Source organism: Mus musculus, chromosome 2, assembly GCF_000001635.26.
Source record: "Mus musculus strain C57BL/6J chromosome 2, GRCm38.p6 C57BL/6J".
Classification (NCBI taxonomy): Eukaryota; Metazoa; Chordata; class Mammalia; order Rodentia; family Muridae; genus Mus; species Mus musculus.
In genome coordinates, this window is record NC_000068.7 from 33,304,606 (window position 1) to 33,329,738 (window position 25,133).

A 25,133-nucleotide genomic window follows, 5' to 3' on the forward strand; every position below is an offset into this window, starting at 1 on the left:
CAAAAGTTGGGGAAAAGATATAGAAACAGCTGTGCTCTGAGCAGGGGATGAACTCAGGGCAAAATGGCTCAAACTCTGATGCACAAGTGAAGAACCAGGTTATAACCTCTCTTCAAAGAGTGTTATGCAGGAGACAAACTCAAGCAAAAGACCATAACCCATCCTATGAGTAGGAGCCAGGAAATCACACTTTCCACCAAGGAAAGCGGACCTGAGTCCATGGCACCTATGCTCAGGAGCAAAAAAAAAAAAAAAAAAAAATTTCTAGCCATAAACTGAAGCTTTGCTTGAAACTGCACTTGCAGACAGGCCAGGGCTTTGGAGCTCTGCGTGCCCTCAAGTTGGGCCCTGCCAGCAGCTGTCTAGTCAGAAGGCAAACAGCACAGACTATCTTTAATGACAAGCAAACACTAATGAATTTCAGAGCATGTCTGGTGCTTGCTTTTATAGATCATAAAATGATCTGGCTGCTTCCTGTCCATGCTGACAGGAGAGTGAGGCAAAGCCACCTAATTACAGGCATCATGCACTGCCAGGACCATTCTACAGAGGAGGCTGTGGGGTGGGGAGAGAGAGCACCTCACCCTTCCACACAAACCCATTTGTGTGATCTGACATTTGGTCTAAAAACTGGCATTTATAGCCTATTAGTAAGTATTTGTTCTTTAAGCATCTTGTGGTAAAATGGGGGAGTAAACTTTGTTGTCCCAAATTGAATCCAAATACAAATTTATTCAAAACTTACCAAAATGACTTTTTATGTGTGAACCAGATCTAAACAAAGGACTGAAACACAGTTCCTCTGTTAGACACAAACATTGTCTCCACACCTATGGAATTCCGAAGTCCACAAGAAGACTGTTCCTTATCTGTGCTCCTGGGAACTGTCCTGAGCCTCCAAGCCATCCCCTCCCTATCCTCATAGAACTGTCATGGCCACCCAGTAGGAAGGGTCTCCTTCCACTTCCAAGGAATCCAAGGGATACTTAGCAGAATCCAGAGGGGTCCAGTGGTAGGCAGCCTGGGACCCTACAGAGGCTGCTCTCACCACCTAGAACTAGCACTCACAGGCACTTGGGAAAGCTCACTTCTGGACAGCCAAGTGTCCCCAGGCTAACTAAGCCTCATGAAACCAAAGGTTTCGTTAGTAACTGGGATGACTGGGAGGCTACCAATCTGCAGGGGTCTCACTCAGCAGTGAGACCTCCCGCAGATTCTCATGGTCCCAGCCCCTGTGCAGAACTCTCCTTGGAAGGAAAGTGAAAGGCACTGTCTGCAACAGACAAGGTCTCAGAGCCCAATGTCTCCAAAATGTAGATGGCCTATGAGGCTCAGGGCATCTTCTCTGGAGGACTCAGGCTCCCAGTGCTAGCTCTTCTCTGAATTCTGGATCCCATCACAGGGTGGGAAGCAGCAGCCATTCTAAATGACACATGCCATACCACACTGGGAGATCACTAGTTCTGGTGGAAGAGTGTGAAATCTAGATGGAGGGAAGAGAAGGAACTGGCCATCAGGACATCACCCAGCCTAGAGACATGGCTTCCAGCACTAAGGACTGCAGATTCTCAGGATACTCCTGGTGCACAGCTTGGATTCCCTGCAGTTAAACATCAACAAAGTCAGGGCTGTGGGCTAATTAATCGCCCATGGATGTGAAGAGGGAGAAAGGATTTTAGGCAGGCTCCCATCCCCAAAGCACAATAAGGCAATGTCTCCAGGCTGTGAAGTGGTGGTGGCAGGTTTAAAGAAGAAAAGTGCCCCCCTGAACCCTGAAGCACAGGGACTGGAGGATCTATACAAACTGTCCATGACCTCACAGCAGCAAGGCCGTAAGACCCAGGTTCCAAGCTAGGGAAGTCTGATGAGGAGCTGTGCTCCCAATATGCCAGTTGGCAGGTCAGAAGAAGACATGTGATCATTATAGTAAAAATATTAAAATTGGACCCCACCATCAAAGGAATTATAGACACCCATAACCATCTAGAAGGGTAGTCTTGTTTCCTGAGCTCTCTCAGGGATCAGAGGACACAACCAGGGCAACGGGCATGGGGGAATCTGAGCTGTTAGTACAGAGAGGAAAATCAGGTGCTCTAAGGCAGAGGAGAGGCCAACAGAGTTGGGAAAGCAGGATGTGGTGGTCTGACTAAGACCGTCCCCAAGAGGCTCATATACGTGAATGCTTAGTCTCCAGGGAGTGAAGCTGTTTGAAAAGATTACAGGAATGAAGAGGTGTGGCCTTGTTAGAGGAGTTATGTCACTGGGGATGGCCTTTCAAAAGCCCAAGCCAGATTCAGTCTCAGTCAGTCAGTCTGTCTGTCTGTCTGTCTGCCTGCCTGTCTCTGTGTGTGTGTCTGTCTCCCCCAACCCCTTTTTCTGTCTCTGCCTTCAGATTGGGATGTAGATCTCAACTACTTCTCCAGCACCGTGCCAGCTATGCCTGCCTTGCCTGCTGCCATGCTCCCAACATGATATTCACAGACTAATCCTCTAAAATGATAAGAAGTCCCGAATTAAATGTTTTCCTTCATAATAGTTGCCATGGTCATAGTGTCTCTTCACAGCAAGAGAACAGTGACTAAGACATGGGACAAGGCTGACCAGGGAGCAGAGCACCCAGTGGCTGTTTCAGGAAACCTTAGGTGAGGCCTATGGTGCGTATCAGTGGAGTCCATCTGGCTGCCTAACACTGGTGGGTCTTCTGGGAGGAACCTGCAGGTGTCCACACCACTGCAGGTCACATCACACCATCTGGGTGATGATGACAGACACCAGGAGGAGAAGTAAGGTGAGAAAGGAGGCTTAACAGTAACCGCCGGGCGTGGTGACGCACGCCCAGGAGGCAGAGGCAGGCGGATTTCTGAGTTCAAGGTCAGCCTGGTCTACAAAGTGAGTTCCAGGACAGCCAGGGCTATAGAGAGAAACCCTGTCTTGAAAATCCAAACCAAAACAAACCAAAACAAACAAAAAAACCAGAAACCACTCACTGGGTTGGGGGTTGGGTACTGAAGGTCACCAACACATCCCCGACACCCCCCCCCCCAGCACCTCAAGAGGTTAAGTTTGCTAATTAACACCTTGTATAGAGATGCTGATGAAGATATAGATTTTTCCCTAATCTGTCCTGGTTGACACCATTAGCTTGTGGTGGAACAGAGCCTCAAAGCCTGAGCCTTAATCCATGTTGCAAACATACACAGCACATTTCCCTAAAAAGAAGACAGGAGACCCTTCCTTCCTTGTCTGTTCTAGGAAGCAGGAATTTGACCCGAGATGGTCATCCTGGCACAACCCAGCTGGCTACCAGTGGCATGTCTCTCCAGGCTGAGCTCCCAGGGTCCCTATTCTCAGAGGCATTTGAGGCCACTACAAAGCTACAATATAGCAAGCAGCCCCTCAGGATCCTACACATACAACCCTCTTGGATGTGCGATTTGAATGAAGTAACATCTCTCCCACCATAATCATTCTGCCTGCTTCTCCCTCTCTCTTCCATATGCAAAAATCATTTATCAACTTTCTGAAAAGAATCAAAAAATTCAAATTGTGACAATAAAATCAACATGCAACCTACAATGCAGAGCACACTGCCATCTGTCACATGGAGCCTGCAGCCAGTCACCTTCACCAGCCCTAGGACCACAACCCCTCTAGACTTCAACCTCCTCATTCAAAAAAAAGGGCATAAGATTTCCTAGCTCCTGAGAATGTTGAAAATATTCGACGGGTGGGTGGATTGTGTGTGGAAGTCATTATAGTAAAACTGCCCAAACAAGTACAGGGCCGTTCCTGTCGGATATGAAGCTGAGAGTGAGAGCCGGCAAGATGGCTCAGAGCATTAAGGTGCTTACTGCCAAGCCCTATAACCCTGCATCTATCCCCAAGACCCACGTGCTTGTTTAAGGAGAGAAGCAGCTCTCAGAAGTTATCTTTTGATCTCCACACACTTGGTCTGGCACACACAACTGCTCCCCTACCCCCGCAACAAACAAACAAATATATGGAATAAAGTTGGAGCTGTGAGAAAAAAACCAATACTTCTGGGCAGCCAACACATTCGGTACTCCTTGATTGACACTTGGCCCTTCACATTCAGTCAGCCTGATTTCTTGTTTAGGTTTCAACAAATGATTGCAAATGGGACTCCTAAGCAGAGGCGGTGGCATGTGGAAGCCCCACCCCAAACAGCAACATCCTCTCCTGGGGCTTACAGCTCAACATACCCTACATCCTTCTCTTTACCCTCAAGAAAGGCCACAGCAGGGTCATCCCCACTGATGATTGGTCCCCAGGGAAGGTCTGAGTCTCATTTCACGCTAAGCAGCAGCAGCAGCCCTTGAGAGTTCTAGAACAATTCTATCCCTCCCGTGAGCACAAAGTCTTATACCACCTACCCCCACCCCCTATCCCCAGTTTCCTCTTCTAAAGGACAACATGGCCTCAAGGACCCATCTCCCAGCAACATCTATGATGGTGAATTGAAAGGTTTCTCTCAGCCGGGCAGTGCTGGCGCACGCCTTTAATCCCAGCACTTGGGAGGCAGAGGCAGGCGTATTTCTGAGTTTGAGGCCAGCCTGGTCTACAGAGTGAGTTCCAGGACTGCCAGGGCTACACAGAGAAACCCTGTCTCGAAAACAAACAAACAAACAACCTGAAAGGTTTCTCTCATTCATATAACCAGAGTAGCTGGGAGGTAAGCCACAGCGATGAATTCAGCCCAGTTTTGCCTTTCAGAGCCAGGGAGGTCCTGGGTGGCTGAGGCAGCTTCTGTTCTGCTCCATTTCATTGAGCAAACCTTCCAAGAAGGCAGAGGGACTTGCTCAGGCTCAGCTCCCATGAAACCATGGCTCTCAGAGTAGGCCTGCAGAACCATGGCAGCCTCCCTGTGTATGCGCCAGCGTGCCAGGCTCAGCCACAGCAGCATGTGGGCTCACCGCCTAATCAAAACTGTGTAGCTAGATGCGCTGCCGGCCAAGCAGTGGCTCCTCAGTACAGAGCTCTGGCATATAGTCAAACGGCGCTTGGCAAACAAACTGTTGGCCATTTTGAAGACCAGTCAATTTCCCCAAGGGTCTGCAGCCTAAGAAGTCTACTTGAGTGCTCACAGTATCAGGGCAACGGAGCCTAACAGGAGCCAGCTGCCTGGGTCTGCCATTAGCTGTTCACAGCCCACTTCTTCCTGACCTGCCTCAGAATACCAAAGGACAGGAGCCAGTCGACAGAGAGCCTAAGCTGATGCAGGAGCTGCTAAAAGAGCTAAGAGCCTTCTGTTTTATGCCTTTACAATAAGCAGTTCTGAGGATAAGCACACACCGGGGACAGGGGAAGGCCAACCAAATGGCGTCCATATGGGAGCTTGTTCCTTTGTACATTAACTTCATTTTCAGCTGTCCTGGTTCATTTTTACTTTACACATGAGTGTTTTACCTGCACATGTGCCTGGTGTCCATGACGGATGACACTGGAGCTCTTGGATCCAGTCACAGACAGTCATGAGCTGCCATGGCGGTGCTGGGAACTGAACCCAGGTCCTCAGAGAAGCAGCCAGGGCTCTTAACCACTGAGGCATCTCTCCAGTCCCATCAGAGCCCTAATTTTAACTGTCAACTTAGCAGGGCTTAAAGTCATCTCAGATGAAAGCCTCGAATAAAAAATTTACCCAGATTAAATTGGCTCATGGGCATGTCTGTGGGTGACTGTCTCAACTGTTCACTGATGTGAGGGCCCAGGCCCTTGGACAGATCGTCCTGGCTTAGAAAGCTAGCTAAGCATGAGCCTGTGAGCAAGCTAGCAAGCAGTGACCTCCAAGGTCCTATTGGAGTGTCTGCCCTGACCTCCCTCCTGTGACCTGGAAGTATAATAAGAAATAAACCACTTCTTCCCTCTTTTGCTTTGGTCTCGATACTTTTGTCCCAGAATCAGAAATCAAACTATGACACTAGCCTGTCCAAGCTAAGTTCCTTAGTCACAAAATAAGGTCTCCCTTCCTTATCTGTCTGTGGGAGGTGGGTAGTCCTTGCTCTGTGCCAGTGCCATGTGACCAGGGGCAAGAATTCTATCACTAAGCATTTGGGGATGGGTACAAACCAAAGGTAACCTGAGCTGCTGTACTTCCGACCAACCCAGGATCAACATCAACACAAACTTAAGGACAGGACCGCCTGCATAAATCCCTTTCAAAAGGGAGAGATGCTAGCCACTGTGACAGGGAGGACAAGGAAAGCTGTCATCACAGGCACATGGCAGCATCTTGTACTATCGTGAGCCCTTCAGGAGTAGGACCATAAGTTGGTATCAACTGAGAAAAAAATAGCTACATTTCCTCAAAAGAGCATATTGAAAATAAAGCCTGTATCCCAAAGCCACTGTCCCAGTGACTGAAAACTGGATCTCACTAACTCCAATAGCACAGAGAGCTGAGGAGCCCACGGGGCAACAGAGCAGCCAGCTCCAGAGTGCGGACACGGAGAGGGGGCAGTTCATCAGGAGAACTTCCATTCGCCGCTTCAGCCTTTGACAAGGTGGCGTTCTGACAAAGACACAAACAGCTGACACGCACCCACAGGAACGGACTTGGGCACAGCAGTGCCAAGTTGAGGCTGAGAAAAACTCATAATGAAGGTACCCAAGGGGCGATCTCTGCTAAGCCCCTCCAGACAAGGCTAGAGACCCTCAGTGAAGGGCACTGGCTGCTCTGGCAAAGGACCCACAGAGAACCCAGCAACACCTGTCACTCCAGTTCCAGGGGCTCCAATGCCCTCTTCTGGCCCCTAAGGGCATCTGTACACACGTGGTGTGCATACATATATGCAAGCAAAACACTAATATGCATAAAATAAAATAAATAAATCATTTAAAAATATTTTTATTTCTTTTTAAACCCTTTCTTGAACAATGCAGAAATCACCCTCCATGGCGTTTGTCCAAAGGAGTTAAAAATCTCATGTGCACACAAAAGCCTGCAGATGAATATTCCTAAGATCTTCCTTCACAGTTGTCCAGACTGGGTGGGAACAAGATGTAAGGGCGAAACTATGGTACAGTACAGCCAGACATAGAGGACTAAGCACTAAGAAGAGAATGAGCACTGGTATCAGGAGACAGAGGTGTGAGTACCTGGGTTAAAGCTGTCCTGAAGAGGTGAAACTCTGCCACTCTAAAGGGATCAGTTAGTGCAGGAGAGAGGGAGAGTAGCATGCAGAGTGCTGCCACACACTTCTCACAGTGGACGCTGATGTGTCGGGACTGGTTAGTTGATTCTAACTCATATGCTGCAACAGTTGGGGGTAGGCTACCAAGTAGGAACTATATGGACTTTGTGCTCAGTTTTTCTGCGAACTGGAAACTTAAAAGAATACAAAGTTTGAGATTTTATGTGTATGATTGTCTGAATGTACGTCCATGCACAACATGCATGCAGTACCCTCAGAAGTCAGAAGAGGACATTATACCCCCCCACCCACCCGAGTACAGTAGCTATAAATGGTTGTAAACTGCCACGCGGATACTGAGAATTGAACCCAGGTCTTCTGGAAAAACAGCCAATGCTCTTAACAGCTGAGCCATTCTCCAGCCCCAGCTTCCTTTATTATTACTATTATTTTATTTATTTACATCCCAAATGGTGCTCCCCTTCAAGGTCCCCTCACAGAGTTCTTTCTCCATTTCCCCTCTCCTTTGCCTCTGAGAGGTGCCCCCACCCTGGGGCATCAAGTCTCTACAGGATTACAGCCTCAGTTTCTTAAAAATAAATTCTATTTAAAAGGAAAAATTGGGCTGGAGAGATGGCTCAGCTGTTAAGAGCACTGGCTGCTCTTCCAGAGATCCTGAGTTCAATTCTCAGCAATAACATGGTGGCTCACAACCATCTGTAATGGGATCAGATGCCCTCTTCTAGTGTGTCATATACAGAAATATAAATCTTTATTTAAAGGAAAAGTTAATGAAATACTTATGCCCAAGTGGTTCTGGAGTGAAATCTGTAAAACATTTAAGCAAGAAGTCACAATAGTTTTCTATAAGTTCTTTCATCCCAGCTTCTGCTACGAAGGAGACCAACATTATACTGACACAGTGAGGTAGCTCCATGGATTAAAGCACTTGCTGCACAGGCCTGATGACCTGAGTTCAAATCCTGGAACCCACAGTACAACGAGAGAACTGACACCCAAAAGTTGCCTTCTGACTTCCAAATGCATTCCATAGCATGAGTGTATCCTCACACACATATCACACACACACACACACCAATAATTAAAATAAAAAATTAAATATTAGAGTTACCAAAACTATATATATTTTATAGATATAAAAATACCAAAACACCTTATCATGAATAGATACAAAAATTCTTAAAAAAAAAAGACTTAATGAAATAAATCTAATAATCTACCAAAAGAATTCTATACCATGCTCAAGCAGGACTTACCAAGAAACAAAAGGTTAGTTTAATTTTTTTTTTTTTTTTTTTTTTTTTTTTTTTGGGGTTTTTCGAGACAGGGTTACTCTGTATAGCCCTGGTTGTCCCGGAACTCACTCGGTAGACCAGACTGGTGGACTTGAACTCAGAAATCCGCCTGCCTCTGCCTCCCAAGTGCTGTGATTAAAGGTGTGCGCCACTACTGCCCAGCATGGTTTAACTTTTTTTTTTAATTTTTTTTATTAGGTATTTTCCTCATTTACATTTTCAATGCTATCCCAAAGGTCCCCCATACCCACCCCCCCTTAATATTTTTTTAAAAGTCAGTCTGATCTAGGCAATTTCTCAAATGGAGTCTTCCTATCATGGGACTCTAGACTCTGAGAAACTGACAATTAAAGCTAACCAAGGCACCACGTGTCTCCATGTGCTTACATCTTCCATCATTTATTTTGGTAATCATAGTGTTCTTGCAGGGAAGTGTCTCAATTACTAACCAATGTAATCAAGTCCAAGACACTATGGGCGGCACCATCCCTACGCAGTTGGTCCTGAACTGTATTAAAAAAAGCTAGCTAAGCATGAACCTTGAGCAAGCCAGCAAGCTACATTCACCAATGGTTTCTGCTCCAAGTTCCTGCCTAGACTTCCTTTAAGAATGGTTGGTGACTTGTGAGCTGAAGAAAACCCTTTCCTCCTGAGTTCCTTTTTTATCATGGTATTTGTTCCAGGAAAAGAGATGAAACTAGAACATAAATGTTCATGGTCCAAGTGACTCAACATCATTAAGATTTGATTCTTTCCAGATCCATCTATGGACTCAAAGCAAATATAGTTAAAATCCTAGCAGGCGTTTGCTGCAAAACATAAACAAATATTTCTGAAATTCACATAGAAATGCAAAAAACTAGAATAGTCTCCCTATTCCTCTCTCCCTCTCTCTCTCTCCTTACCTCTCTCCCTATTCCTCCCTCCCTCCCTCCCTCCCTCCCTCTCTCTCTCTCTCTCTGCTTCCTGCTTGAACTCTCAGTGGTTTTTGTCATCATGCCTTTGCTCCACCACAATGTTTGCCACTACTCTGAAATCATAAACTCAATTAAATACATTCCTTTTAAAAAAAAAAAAAAAAAAAAAAAAAAACTAGAATAGTCAAAAATTCAAAACAGCAGAATGTTAAGGATAAAAGTCAGGGAACGGAGAGGGGAAGGGGGCTAGAGTGAGGGTCACTGACAAGGGGTGTTTCCCATGCATACACTGTCATCAAAACGCAACTCATTGCCTTTGCCGAGCTTAGTTTGTTATTTACCGACTGTGCCTCAATGAAACTGAAAAATTACATCATTCAGTCTCAGGTCCAGTCTTTTGAATTATTCACCATGTCAGCATCCCATTCTGCAAGCAGAAAAATGCAGACTCAAAGGGGCCAGGTGGCTTGTAACAGCCTTTTTCTCCTCTGGGTGCTTAAGTACTTGATCATACTGACAGGCATGCTTTGGGATACACCTCTCATCCGACAGTGGTGCTGGGGATTGTCTCATTCTATTCTTGTCTGTTGTGGATAGCCCAGGGGCCAATCATATTTGATGTTAATTCCGTTCTCCTGTGAGTGGTTGTGAACAAGGAATGAGTCAGCACTCAGGTGATTTCCTATAAACCTGCTGCCCACCTTAATTTGTAATATAAAGGAGAGCTGAAGATTGGGCAGATAAAGGGGAGGTGGAGCAGAAGGTGGGAAAGAGAAGAAGAAGAAAATGGAAGAGGGAGAGGATGCAGAGGAGGAGGAAGAAAAGCGGAGCAGAAGCACACGACCTGGAGAAACCGAAAGTTCTAAGGGGTCTCATAAGCTGTGGAAGATGGTAGTGTAGTGGTAGATCTGCCCAATCTAGGCACACAGCATGTATTCATATTAACTGTGTTGTGTTTTCATTGCCGGGGCATATTTGGGAGGAGATTTACTGCAGCACTTGTCTCCTCTCTCAGATGAAGAAATGAGTTGTAGGTCCTCTGCCTACACAATCACCTGTACCCATACTATGAGACACAGTCCACCACCTCTCCTCTCCTGATCTCTCTCTCTCTCTCTCTCTCTCTCTCTCTCTCTGGGGGGAGAGGGTGAGGGGGAACATGGACCACAGCATACTCATGAAGATCACAGAGGACAGCTCTGTGGAGTTGGAGTCTTCATCCACCTTTATGTGTTCTGGGACTCAAACTCGGGTCACCGGGCTCCTGGCACAGCAAAAGCCTTTACTCTCTGAGCCACCTTGAAGGCCCCTCCCAGCTATTTTACAGATAAGGAAAGGAAGACAGCAAGAGGAAAAGGCACTGGCCTTAGTTAGGCCTCCCAGCTAGAGAACAGCAGAGCCAGATTCCTCACAGATCTCACCAGCAGGGCTTGCCACTCCCTCCCCCATTACCCTGCCTGAGATCAAGCTGTTGCTCCTAAAGCCAGAGCCCAGACAGCCTGTGGGTGAAAACAGCTGCTCTGTGAGGCTCTGTTCTGTGTTGTGAGCAAGGCCTCTGTTTAGTGTCAGGTTATTAATTCACTTAAAAGGAAATTTGGTTTCTCACCAGTACTCATGTCATATCCATGCTCAAGAAAAGAGAAAAAATGAGTCTCAAAGTTCCAAAGTGCATTAATTCTGATGTGCTGCTGGCCAGGTCTACAGCCAGACCTGACTCCTGTGTCCACCATGCCTCAGCTGAAGAGGACCCTTTTCTACTGTGTTTTCAGTGTGACAAGAGTCACTAGACAGGAAAAAAACTAGAGACCAAAGAACAAATGACAGCTGTAAATGAAGAGCAGCAGCAGCAGAGGGAGGCCTTCAGCGCTTGCTGGCATCCACTCTGATGAGCCCTGTGCTAGGAGCCCCCCTCTTCTCACTGGATGACAAGTGCATGGTGCTGATACCTCATTCTTTAGTTTGAACAGAGGGAAGCAGCACTGCACAGACAGCAGGTAGGAAGGGACTCATCACAACAGTCTCCCCCTAAATACAGTCAGCAAACAACACTGGGCACCGCAGTAGGTCCCAGGAGATGGGGGAAGAGTCCTGCGGTTATAATCTAGGAAGGAGGCTTTAACCAGCAGACTAGTCAAATGACTACTAGAGGCAAAGGTGTCTACAGGAGTGGGTTAAAGGAAGTCACAGAACCCTGAAGCTCTAGCTGCACAACTGCACCCCATCTTCTGAGGCATCTGGACACTCCAGGTGGAGGGGGCAGCCTGCAGGAAGTAAAATGGGAGGGGACATGAAGGAGAACTAGCAAGGTAGGCTAGCTATTACAGACCCCATGGGATGCTGAAGGAGTATGGACTGCCTCCTGAGTAGAAAAGAGGAGGGAAGGCTCTAGGCAAGTCAGGAAGATGGTCAGAGAAACAGGTCTCTGGCTCCAAAGGAAAAATAGGAGCCAGGGCTGCCGAGGGCTTTGCCATCCATGAAAGAAGTGACCGCGGCTTTGCTTTTTTCTGTGCACACTGCCCAGAACTTGACCCAAGAGAGGGCTTTCAATGATGTCAGTGAAACCTCGCTCCTCACCACAGGCGACTGCCTGCTGGCAGCTCTCCCCCCTCTCCCAGAGCCAAAGGGAATCGAGGACACGCAGGGTTTGTCCCCCATCCAACATTGATCTCGGCTCTCTGGAATGTCCATGTCTTCAGAGGAGGCAGCACAGCCAGACAATAGGCCAGAGGGTCAGCTCCCGACCCATACAGCAGTGTCTCCCCGAGCCCCAGTGCACCCCTGCTGGGGAACTGTGGGCCTGCACTGAGCCCTGGGCTCCTGCAGTCCAGCCTATGTACATAGCAGCAAGTGTCCCACAGATGGCAGTCAAGTCTCCAGCTCCACATGAAGGGAGGCTGAAATAATTCCTTACACAATGGCCCTCTGCCTCAAACATTTGTTCTCAATGCCCCACCTCTTCCCTGTCCAGAGGCAGTCCTCTCTAAGGCTGCAGACAGTGAGGCAGGAAGATGCTGAGCATCTCTTCAGACCTAATGCCTGGCACCCAGGGAAGGTGGCTGTCCACTCTGGGTCTCACCTTCCTAGGTTACAGGCCAAACTCACTTTTTTCCCCTGGTTGTGGGTTCGTCCACAGTGCTGCCTGCTCTCTTGCCTTTTGGTACAACTTCACTTTCCCCTTCTTGCCCTCAGACCCTCATCTAAGGGCCTTTGTCTTCAACCCCACCTCAGCCCCTGCCCCACAGCACAGCCATCACCCACACGCAGTGCTCCTCCATCCCCACGTCTACCTTCTCAGTCTCCATGCTGCCTGGACCTCTGATCCTTTTAACCTCACCCCCCCACAGGCAAAGTCCCGAGCTGTGCTAGGATCATCCTACTCTAGGATCCGTTCCACTACCTCAGGCCCTGGTCCTCTTCTCTGCTTGCCCTGCACTCACAGCAGCTGGAAGCAGCCCTCACCAGACTTGCCATTCTCACCACCACTCTCCAGATCTATAGTCCTGCAGAATCCTCTGACCACCCTCACCACTCCAGAGAGGTCTACCTCGGAGTAGACAGCTAAAAGGGGCAGGGTGGGGGAAGCTTTCTCCTTTTAAAAATCCTTATCGGGCGTGGTGGCGCACACCTTTAATCCCAGCACAAGGGAGGCAGAGGCAGGCGGATTTCTGAGTTCGAGGCCAGCCTGGTCTACAGAGTGAGTTTCAGGACAGCCAGGGCTATACAGAGAAACCCTGCCTCAAAAATAAATAAATAAATAAATAAATAAATAAATAAATATCCTTCAGCGCTAAGCTCAAACTCTGGAGCTGAGTCCACCTAAGGCTCCCTGCCCTAACATGCCTAACAATGCCCAACTCAGAGCCAGAGAATCTACCTGCCCAGTCCAGCCCCTTTCATAGGCTCTTGCTCCCTGAAGATACCCAGAGGCCCTGTGTTTGGCTCTGTGTGTGCTACTGAGTCTCTAGACCTAGGCTTCGAGGCTCTTTTCTTGCCATTCCTTTACTGTGGTCCTCACTATCAGTCCTTGTCCCTGAAGCTGTAGCCCTGATCTTGTAGAGCCTGAACACACTTTCTGTGATAACCAACTTGTGCAGCTAGCGCTCAGACACATGGGAGCTGTGACATTCTGCTTCTGCAGTGGTCTGGGCTGCTGGCCTTCTTGGCTCTCTCATTCACCCACCCATACCATGCTCACTGCATGTTTTCCCCAACCCTCCGGTGCCCTGTGACCTTGTACTTCTTGTCCGCTTTTATTTGCATGTCTGTCTCATGCTGGAGTTCCTGCCATCCTTGTCTCTCAAGTGGTGGTGTCTTGGCACAGTGGACTGATGTATGACTGAGTAAAGGTGGGTCTAACTACTGGGAGATCTGACTGTGGGGAAGGGGCACCATGGGGAGAGGTGGCCAGAAACTGTGAAGACCAAGGGCACCCGGAGAAGCTTTGCATCTTGCTGAATTTGCTGGACACTCAGCCACTTGGGTCTGTCCCAACTTCAGCTGGTGACAGAACAACAGACTTCTGGGAAACTCTTGTCTATAGCCAGCATCCTTTAATGATGCCCTGGAAGAGCAGAGGGTGGAAAGAAATCCCCAGAATACCAGGCAGAGCAGCACTGAAAGCCGCCAACACACCATCTGTCTTCACTCCACGTGAAACTCCTTTTTCAGGTCACGATGGTTAATATCCTCAACTCAACAGGGTCTCGAGTCATCAGATGACAACCCTCTGGGCAAGTCTCTGAGGGCACTTTTAAAGTTGTTAACTGAAGTTGTCCCTAAACATGGCCAGCAGTAGCAGCCCATGGCTGGGATCCAGCACTGAACGAGAAGGAGAAAGAGAGCAGAGCCTGACTGCTCACCACTCTTTTCCTGACTGTAGGCACCACGAGGCCAGCTGCCTCACGCCCCATGCTGCCATGCCTGGCTGCCACTGGTAAACCGTGAACCAAAATAAGCTCTTCCTCCCAGACTTATGTTAGTCAGACGGTCACAGCGGTGGGAACTAACACAAACTCTCCTTTCATCCCTGCCTCACCAATGAGATACAGTCCCTTTCCCACTCCTCTATGTTCAAGGCTCCTCCTGTTACAAGTTCCTCCTAGGCTGGCTGGCATCTGGACACCAGTCCCAAGGGCTCGGCATAGATGCATAGCCACTCTGCTGTACCCTCCAGGGTGTTGCTCCTGACTAGGTTTTGCTGAATAATCCTGCAGTGAAGACCTCCCATCCACAACACACAGAGCCAGCTCAGACTGAGCAGCAGCAATAACCACAAATGACTGACACTGGGTAGCTGCTGTGAGTTCAAAACAAAACAAAACAAAATCACATCTCCCATGCACAAGGAAACTATAAGATAATGAGTAAGGAGTCCAGCATCTTAGCTGGGATGAGAGCAGCCACACCCATCCCAGCTCTGACAGATGTTATATATAGTTATTAAGCAGTAGCTCAACTCTGATAGGGTCATGGGCTAAGTACAGCCAAGGCCATGTCCATTTCCAGCTCAGTTTGAGAACAGAGATCCACCATGCTGGGGTCTGGTGCCTCTGAGGAGCTGTAGGAGCCTCCGTTCTGTGAGTATGACAGACTTGGTAGGGAATACTGTGGACACAAAATGCTATGCCAAAACATGCCAGGTCAAGCAGGATGCAGCCACCAGGACCCTCAAACAAAGCCCTTCATGAGGTAGCGTCACCCGAGCCCTGGCAGGCAGGAGTCTAACCAGAGCTGTCACCCAGTTATCCAGGTCCAACAGCAGCCTAGCTATAAGCAGAATGCCACAGAATTACATGTACGTTAAGTTGCCAGCTCTTTATAAAACTGGTCACTTATTTAGCAGGGATCAGCACAATCGTGTCCCATGCTTGTGACCTCCACATTCCTTATACTCTGCCAGTCCTCCTGAGTCCTGGGATGAGGCGCTGTGGTTACCCCACAGAGAAGAGCACAAGTCCTAGTGCTACATTCCAGCCCCAGCTGTGGGAGCCACTGAATTCAAATCTCCAAAAGGCTGAGCCCACCAGGCAAAACCCCTCTTTTTTTCTTTGGGAAAAGTGACCACTGCGCACCCAGTAGACACTGCTCCTGAGCTGTCCTGTCCTGAGTCAGTCAGAAAACACTGTGCCAAGATGCTTGCCCTCACTGGGTATTGGCCCTTCTCCACTCAGGACAGATCCCCTGAGCAGCTGCTACTCCAGGTACTGAGATTACACCAGGGCCTCTTGGAGTACAGACCTCCAAAAACCAGCTGCCTGTGACCACCTTCTTCTGAAAACCTTAGAGGCAAAGAAAAGATGGAAGGCCCAACCCATCAAGAGGTGTGAGAGGAAGGAGGGAGAGACAACCAGAAGAAAGGGAACACTGCAAACAGAACCACAAAGTGGGAAACTTGAACCTGCAGTCGGCCAGGTAGTGACAATAATGGCCTTGCTATTTTAAAGCACCCAGCCCACCTCCACCCAGTGTGCATGCACATACATATGTGAGTGCACAGGCACGAGTTAGAACAACGCAGGAAAAGTAACCAGTATTGTTAGGAACTAAAACTGCCATTGTCAAATAAAATACAAGAAAATCAAGATCCTTAGGGAACATCAGGATAAGGACAGGTAAGAGCTGGGAAGAGTGACTCACCCTCTAAGAAATGACAATGGCATGTAAAGAATGCACTCAGCCCTGAGGGGATTATACCACCACTCCTCAGTCACAGACCGGGAATGGAACGTGCCATCATGTTCCAGGGTCTGCAGAGCTATGTGGCTTAGCTGATGATGGGTTGGGTCCTCTGGCTCAGTGCAGGTTATCCGAAGTGTTTTCACTGGGGACTAAGACTGACACAAGCAGCAGCTGGTGCATCCTGGAGAGTGGATGTGTCAGGAGGCTGAGAGGAAGCTGGTGGGAGTTTGCCAAGCCTCTTGCCACCTCAGCTCAGCATCCACACAACTGCTCCTGCTCATTCTCACAAGCAAAGCTCAGTCCCAGGGTCAAGGTGGCACCAAGGCCTAGGAGAGGCCCTGAGGGAACAACTACACTAGCTATGAAGTCGAAGCTTTTCTCTTAGAAAATAGTTCCACCCAGGCTCCATACATAAAAGCAAGGGCACTTCCAGCATTACCCTCTTCCATGTAGATTGGCATCCAAACACCATCTCAACAAAAGAGGCTCACAGCCACAAGAAGGCCTGACGCAGGCCTCAGCACCAAAGCTGACACAACTCTAAGCACCTTACTGGGTCAAAATGCATGAAGCAGTCAACACCAGTGGAGTCATGTTAAAAGGTTTCAGGGCCAATGCTGACATCATCTGTCAGTCAAGGACAGGACATGTTATGCAGCAAAGGAGTGTGAGCAAAACTGATAGAAACACTAAGGAAGTATAAACACCTACAAACTCATCCCAAGGGACTGCTTACCAAAAACAAACAGAACACACACACACACACACCAAAATCACTGGCATCATTATCACTGTCAGATACACATACATACATACATACATACACACATATATACACATACACAGATACATGCATACATACATACATACATACATATACACACATACATACATACATACATACACATACTACACAGGTACATACATAGACACATACCTACACACCTACACACATACATACATGCATACAGACACACAAACATACAGTGATGCTAGCTCCAAGGGTATATACACAGCTCCCATCACTTGTTCACTGGACAATTAGCTCCTGCACTCACATCACTGTAAGTGGACTTGTCCCACGGGAAGCTGAGAGTTAAATGATCACTGAGCACAATGCCCAGCATGCACCACAGATCCTAAAGCTTTGATGGTTCAGCCTTCCAGGACCGAAGCCTCTGTGCCTCTCATATACTTCCTCTGCAGTAGTAGTAGGCAGGCAGACAGGCCTGAGTCAAGTGTTGGCTGCATATTTTATCTATGTGGGGCTGAACTCAAGAGTCATCAAGGTCAACACCCTTGAAAGGCCTTGGGGTTTCACAAAGCCACTGCCACTGGTTTCCTTCCACCCTGGGGTGGTCCTACTACTACACGGCAGGCATCCCAAAAGGAAAAGTTCCAGTTTTCAGTCCACTAACAATAACAACAGCAGCAAAGAAGTGGGGCGGCTCCCAGGTCCTTCCAACCATGGTTTGACAATGAGAAATGTCCTCCATTTTGGGGGTAACGTCATAGACCCTAGCAGTTCAAGCCTAGGTGGCTCTAAATAATTCATAGCAGTTGACTCTGGCTCTTCACTCTCTGACAGTCAGCTTAGTACCAACTGGGTTCCAGGCCCAACCCAGAGGTGCAGATTCATCAAGTCCCAGAGTGGTAGTCCGGGAATCCCATGCTTTGACAGCTGTCCTGGTGACTCTGAGACTTAGACCTCCAAGATAAAATTTTAAAGGAAAATGAATGCACTTTAATGTCTGGGTACAAACTTAAGATGTCACCTGGCAAGGCTCCCTCCATGCTACAGTACAGTACCCCAGAGAAGGGTTCTGCCTGGCCCTTGTTGATGAGTCTTTGGAGTGGCAGACACCCTGCTGCCTGATTTGCCTCCCAGTCACACCTGGACAGCGAGGGCCACCTGACAGACTGAGTCATCATGTTTGATAGTCAGGTTGCAGAACAAATCTGCAGACATCTAAGGGTCTCCAAATCAAAGCTTTGAGAATATAATCAGAACTAGCCTCACACCTGAAATCCTAGCACTCAGGAGCCAAAAGCAGGGTGATCAGGGGTTCAAGGTCATCCTTGGCTACACAGAAAGTTCAAGGGTAGTCTGAGATATGTTAAGACCATAAGATATCTCAAAAAACTGAGGGGGAAAAAAGACAGAGATCTAGAGAGACTCAGTTGAGAATGAAGGCAACCATCATATGACTGAAGGCAGCAAAGCTCCCGGAGGCAGAGAACTGTTACCTAGAAACAGTGAGCTGTTCCACAGTAGAATTGAGACAGGAAAAGGCAGCATCACCATGAAAACAGCATGCATAGCTAAGCCCCAGCGTGTAAGGCCCAACTAACATAGCCACTGTTACTGTACAACCAGCCAGCAGTATGGATTCTCCTGGGCTGGAGGGCTAGGCACTCTGGCTCCATTGAAAGTGGCAGTCACTATAAAGATAAGTGTGAGCATTTGGAGGACACGTGAGTAGTGCGTGTGGCCGGTCCTGGGCTCCTGACAGGGGAGCTGGAATGGGACAGCGGCATGAACTCCATTGTTGGAGTCCTATGCACAGATTCACAAGGACTTAATCTGGGCTGCCGTGGTACCCTGTCCGATGAGCATGCTGGAGTGATATGTGTTCTAGCCCAGCAGGCAGCTAAGCTAACCTCTGACCCCACCGACATCCCTGCGGTATGTTTAGAATCAGATAATGAGAACATTATGATCCAGAAACATGATGGCATCACAGTGACTGTGCACAAAATGGCCTCTTGACATCTGATGCCAGCTCTCCAGTGGCCTCTCACCGGGATTCAGTCATGCCTGTCTCAGCTCATTTGTAAAACTATTAAAGTTCCAGAAATAGGCCATTCAGTTAATGTCCAATGTGGACTCCCTTATTTGTATGACAGACAGTTACCAAGACATCAGTTAGAGAGGAGCATTGTTTGGGCTTTTGTCACTCTGCTCTTTGGTGACAGTCACTGTAGTCCAGGATCACAGCCCATCATGGCCTATAACTATGTAGCCCAGGCTGACTTCAAATGTATGGTCTTCCTGCTTTAAACACATACATCCTGGAATTATAGCATTTGTCACTAAGGTTTAGGTCACTTTGTATATAGAACTTCATTATGGTCAATAAACCTGTTCTGAGGAAAAAAAAGATTAAGTGTGCTCTCAGCACACTGCTGGAGAGGGGACAGGGCTCTCCTGGCTGTCTCCCCACCTGCAGCTCACCCACGGCCAGGCATATCAGCAGTGTCTGCTCATCCTGACCCCTTGGCCACAGCTGACTGCGCACTGGCCACATGACAGCACTGGGCTAGAGAAAGAACTATGTTGTCAGTGTGGGAAGCTGTAAATGTGGATCCCTTGGGGAGGTCACATGAGGCCACCACACATGCAGACAGGAGAGGGAGGAAGACAGGAAGTAGAAGTAATGGAAGGGACACTCACACCCAGTAGCTTTCCCTGTGTGTAGACACTGTGGGAAGGTTCTTGTCTCAGTTTGGCTTTCTGAAAAGGGTTTGTGTTACTTGCTAGCAAAGAAAAGGAACTCTGGGTAAAATAACTAAAGCCTCTTCACCAACTAGAGGATGTCATTCATCCCCCTCACTTCTAAAGACCCCGAATGACTCTTCCCCTCATCGCTTCTAAAACTGCACATATGCTCTTAATATAAACATGTGAGGTTTGCTGTGGCAACTAGTTTCAAAAACAGAAGCAAGGCAGCCACCAGGGTGTAACATCGGCACAGAGAAAGCTCAGAAAGCTCCAGACCTAACAGCCCTCCTGAGCCTGGGACAAGGAGGCAGGCTGCACAGCACAGACTGAGGCAGCAGCCGCTCTGCCCTGCCAGACTGGGCCAGATGGGACTTTCTCACCTGAACCCAAATCCCGACTCAAAACGGGCACAGGTATCTGTGAGACTTCATCAGATTACCCTCCCCAGTCTGAGCCCCAGTGGGATTACATCATGGTACAGACCTCTGGCTGGATGGCTTTGAACACGGGGATGTCCATCAATGTGATCTGACTCTACAAGAGAATAGGAATACAGGGTTAGAGGCTTGTAAACTAATACTTGAAAAACAGAAGTTTTAGTTATTCGTGGGGTACCATACAATGGCTGAACAATCGTGTACAGTGGGTGGCATTTAAATCAGCTTAGATATATGTCTTCTTGGATACATCATCATTTCTTCATGATAAAACACACAAAGTCCTCCCAATCTCTCTGCAGTAAGAGCTTACCCTCTGCATAACACAGGCTGGGGCTTCTTTCTCCACAGATCAGTCCCTCTCTACCCCATCTCTCTTCCCAGACTCCCTCACTCCAGGAAGCCACCTTTCCATATATGCAACATACAAGAGAGAGCATGTGGCACATGTCTTTCTAAGCCTGCTTGCTTCACCTAACAGAATACTCTCTGGTTCCACCTGTGTTGTCTCAACTGACAAGATTTCATTCTTTTTTTTTATGGTTTAATAATAACCCACTGTGTGTGTGTGTGTGTGTGTGTGTGTGTGTGTGTGTGTGTGTGTGTGTGTGCCCTATTTTATACACGAATGGTGTATCCACTCCATTTGTTTCCATATCTTGATATTGCAGACAGGGCTTCAACAAGCAGAAGTATAGACTTTTCTGACTTTAGAGATATAGCCAATGCTGGGCTGCTGTAACAAAGAGCAGTTTTCTGGTTTTCTGAGAAACGACTTCATTGTTGTCTGTAACAGCCCCACTAAGGAGCATGCCCGGTTACAGCACACACAGAGATTTCTCTGCCTCCTCAGCAGTGGCTGCTGTCTCAACTTGGTGGCAGCAGACATTTTCCTGGAGTTAATGAGCTCTCATGGATATGAGCTGCCTTTTTCTGATGACTTCTGGGCATCCTTCCACATTCCATGGCCTCCTCCATGCCTTCTCTGGGCAAGCCCACCAGGTCTACTGCTCAGTCATGAATCCTGTCATCTCTCTGTTTATTTTGGTTTCATTTGCGTTTTTTGCTAGTGAGCTTTCTGAAGATCCTTATGCAGTCTGGATACTAACCTCTTGTAGAATGTATAGTTTGCAAGTGTTTTCTCTCATCCTGGGGGCAGTCCTTTACCCTGCTGACTGCTTCCTTTGCTGGGAGAGTCTCTGTGTCTGATGTAACCCTGTTAGTCTGTCACTGCTTTTATGTCTTGCCCTCTTCAAGCCCCTAGAGCAGAAGTTTTCAACCCCTCCCAATGCTGTGACTCTTCAATGCAGTCCTCATGCTGTGTTACCTCAACCATAAAATTATTTTCGTTGCTATTTCATAACTGTAACTTTGCTACTGAAATAAATTGTAATGTAAGTATCTGATATGCAGGATAACCCTTTTCGAGTTGCGACCCACAGGTTGAAAACCACCGCCCTAAAGCATAGCCTGTCATGCCCGCACCTGAGTGGATTCTCCTATTACTTTCAGTTTCAGGTCATCTTAATACATTCAGAGTTACTTTTTTTTTTTTTTTGGTTTTTTTGAGACAGGGTTTCTCTGTATAACCCTGGCTGTCCTGGAACTCACTCTATAGACTAGGCTGGCCTCGAACTCAGAAATCCACCTGCCTCTGCCTCCCAAGTGCTGGGATTAAAGGCGTCCACCACCCAGCTGATAAGAGACAGGATAAACTTCTCTGCTGGCCGTCCTACCGCCCTCCTATAGCTCTGCCCACGCCCTCCCTTTGAGTATGCGATGGACTTGCAGCTGCAGAACTGGTCACAGGCATTTGGAAGGTGAGGCAGGGAGTAAGAGGAACATTTTAGTTTGGAAATATTTATGATACTTGGTTTTCTGCTTCAACTATGAATTATTTTTCTAATTTTAAAACTTGTATGCCGGGCGTGGTGACGTACGCCTTTAATCCCAGCACTCGGGAGGCAGAGGCAGGTGGATTTCTGAGTTCGAGGCCAGCCTGGTCTACAAAGTGAGTTCCAGGACAGCCAGGACTATACAGAGAAACCCTGTCTCAAAAAAAAAAAAAACCAAAAAAAAAAAAAAAACTTGTAGATACAGTATTTTAAATTTTCCATGATAAAGACACTACTATTCACATTTAAATAAAGTTTGACTTCTCTTCTGAAGTCTCTACCTCCCCAAAATTACATGGTAGAGAACTATTCGCTTGAGATGTGTCCACAAACCCATCTAAGACCCTGAGGTGGCTCTCAGAAGCTAAGAGGCAGCTCTGTGAACTTGCAGGAGTGTGGCATGGCCACCCCATTCCACTGCCCTCTTGCACAAACTGAAAAGCAAAGGGTGTGGCACTCCCACAGCAGCACACAGGCTCTGATGCCACTGATGGGACCAAAAAGCAGATGCTCATTTGACCAGGGCCAAGGTCATTTCGTAACTTACCCATCTCGGTGTATCACACGGGAACCAGGTGTCAGTCACCACATGCCTCTGAGACAGGGAGGAGGGCCATGGGCCTTTCTGACATTTGGTTGACTGAACCTACCCTGTGGGACACATTCAGACCTTGCAATACACATGGTAGGAATTCAAAATAAGAGATGCAGAATGTCTGGTATAACAATAATAAATTGTGTATGCATGCACACAGTGAGGGGGTGATGATAAATGTAGCTAATGCAGACAGAGACAGGTCCATGTACCAGCACATGCACGTACAGCCCAAACACCTGGACATAAGTAAGGCCCACTGTTTTGGCTGAACATGCCAACCTTGCTCTAGAGAGAAAGAAACAGGCTGTTACACTGAGCCACCCAAAAGCCTTATACCAAGAAAACACTGGAGAAAAATGGCAACATGTGTTCCCTGTGACCAGAGCCAGGGCCTAGGCACAGAACTATAGCCAGCTCCTGGCACAATTTAAAGGTGGTCTGACCTTAGTGGGTTGCTGAAAAGCACAGAACAACTGACCACAGCATAGCATCCTCAGAATCCAATAGGAGGGACATGAACAGGACAGTAAGCAGCCTGTCCCTCCCAGGGCAGAGGGGAATATTGCCACTAATGGTACCAAGAACAATGAGGCACCTGACAGAATCCCAGCTCTTGTGCTTTCCCCATGGTGGCAAGGGTTGTGTGACATCTGCATACCTTGGGCCCAGTCCTCATGATGGGAGAGTGGCTAGTGAGTGCTGTAGGCCCACAGAGCCCAGAGCTCCATCCTGGGCAGTATAGACAACTGCCACCTTTTCTGTTATATATACACCTAGGTTGTTATCCATGTACTACTACCATACCTGGCTCAATTGCACCACACAGGCTCTGAGCACAAAGACCTTTTGAAAACAGGAGACTTGAAGCCAGTAGCTTCGGGAACCTTGGAAAGCTCCCCTGTGCTGCTGTCCAGTGGGGACCAGCAGAGTGTGTGCAATGACACTTAGGAGAAGACCCAAGTCAGGCTGATGGAAAAATAAGATGTTCTCTTCCCTGGCCATTTGCTTACGGGTTTACTACAGAATTTCCAGGCAATGACAACATACCAACCATGTGTCTGTCCCATATCCTGATGCCAGCTTAGGCTGTCACATTGAAACTGTACTCTGATGGTCTCCTCAGACACATCAGTGGGAGTGGGCACAGGCTGATGGGTAAATGCTTGCTGTTTGAGCATGGATCCACAGCACGCTCCTCACACACTGGGCATGGCAGCATGTGTCTTTAATCTTAGTGCTGGGAAGAGGGACAGAGGGATCCCTGGAGCTTCCTAGGCATCAGACTAGCCTAGTGAGTGCCCTAGGCCATTGAGAGACCCTGTCTCCAAACATAAGATGGAAAGCAATCAGCCGGGCGGTGGTGACGCACGCCTTTAATCCCAGCACTTGAGAGGCAGAGGCAGGCAGATTTCTGAGTTCTAGGCCAGCCTGGTCTACAAAGTGAGTTCCAGGACAGCCAGGGCTACAGAGAAACCCTGTCTCAAAAAACCAAAAAAAAAAAAAAAAAAAAAAAAAAAAAGATGGAAAGCAATTGGGAGGGACACCCAGCACAGACCCCTGGCCTTCATGCCCATGCACACCAAGTGCACATGTACACACAAACAGGAAAACAAAACAACAACAAAAATACTAACAGTGCTGCTCCCAACACAGAGAACCTGTGTTTTAGAGACCTGCTCCGTTTCTACCTCTCTACTCTGACTAGAATGGATGCAGTGTCCAAGACAGGTCTCTAGCAAGACAAATAAATACCCAAGGAAAACTCACCAAGTCACCAATGTCACAATACTTTACGACCATGCCTAACTTGTTCAAAGGCTGCTGCTGAGCAACCCTTCCCCAGCAGTATATGGCCTCCAGAGCTGTCAGGTAAGTCCACAGAGATAGGGCCTGCAAGGGGAGGCCAGTGCCATTCCCCACTTGTCTCCAGGCACCAATTCACCCAGCACAGAGCCTGAACAGGAAGCACTAGCCAGACCTCAGGCCAACTGGCCACACCTGCAATGCTTTTCTTCACCTCCAGGGGCAGGGCCACACCACATTGAGCAAGGCTCTCAGAAGAAACAGCCAGTCATCACACACCACTGCATTGGGATGAATGTTACAGCCTGGGCGGGGCCTATCAGAACACTGTACACACCCCTACACACACACCCCAAGAAAAAGTGGTATGACATGGAAAACTGGCTGGTTAGCTAAAAAGAAACAAAAATTATGATGAACATACAGGTTACTAACAGTACCACACTAAATTCTCACATACAAACTATAGCCTTTATGTAAGGCTTTCTCAAGACCATGATAAGTGAACAAGCTGTTGGCTAATATTGTACTGTATAAAAGAGCATAACTGATAGTCTGCCATTAGATCCCTTTACCAATGAACAGCCTCAACCACTCACAGAACACTAAGCAGTCACTTCCAATGGTACTCCTGAGTTAAGAGCTCACAAGGACTAAGGGAGAGCCAGGCGTGGTGGCACACACCTTTAATCCCAGCACTCGGGAGGCAGAGGCAGGCGGATTTCTGAGTTAGAGGCCAGCCTGGTCTACAAAGTGAGTTCCAGGACAGCCAGGGCTATACAGAGAAACCCTGTCTCGAAAAACCAAAAAAAAAAAAAAAAAAAAAAAAAGAACTA

General features: G+C 47.9%; 1 protein-coding gene across 22 annotated transcripts in view; it reads right to left on the reverse strand.

Moving 5' to 3' along the window:
* The window catches only part of Ralgps1 (Ral GEF with PH domain and SH3 binding motif 1), a 238,081-nt gene that overhangs the window by 171,187 nt on the left and 41,761 nt on the right, over positions 1-25,133 (reverse strand). For 18 of the 22 annotated variants that reach the window (XR_374092.4, XR_374090.4, XR_374089.4 and 15 more), the window contains one exon: positions 20,048-20,098. The exons of the other annotated variants lie outside the window; for them this stretch is intronic. Coding sequence is in view for 10 of the 18 variants with exons in the window: in XM_030251025.1 (XP_030106885.1) it covers positions 20,048-20,098 (51 nt within the window). In the remaining 8 variants the exon portion in view is untranslated. The remainder of the gene's footprint in view (positions 1-20,047; positions 20,099-25,133) is intronic. 22 annotated transcript variants of the gene reach the window in all.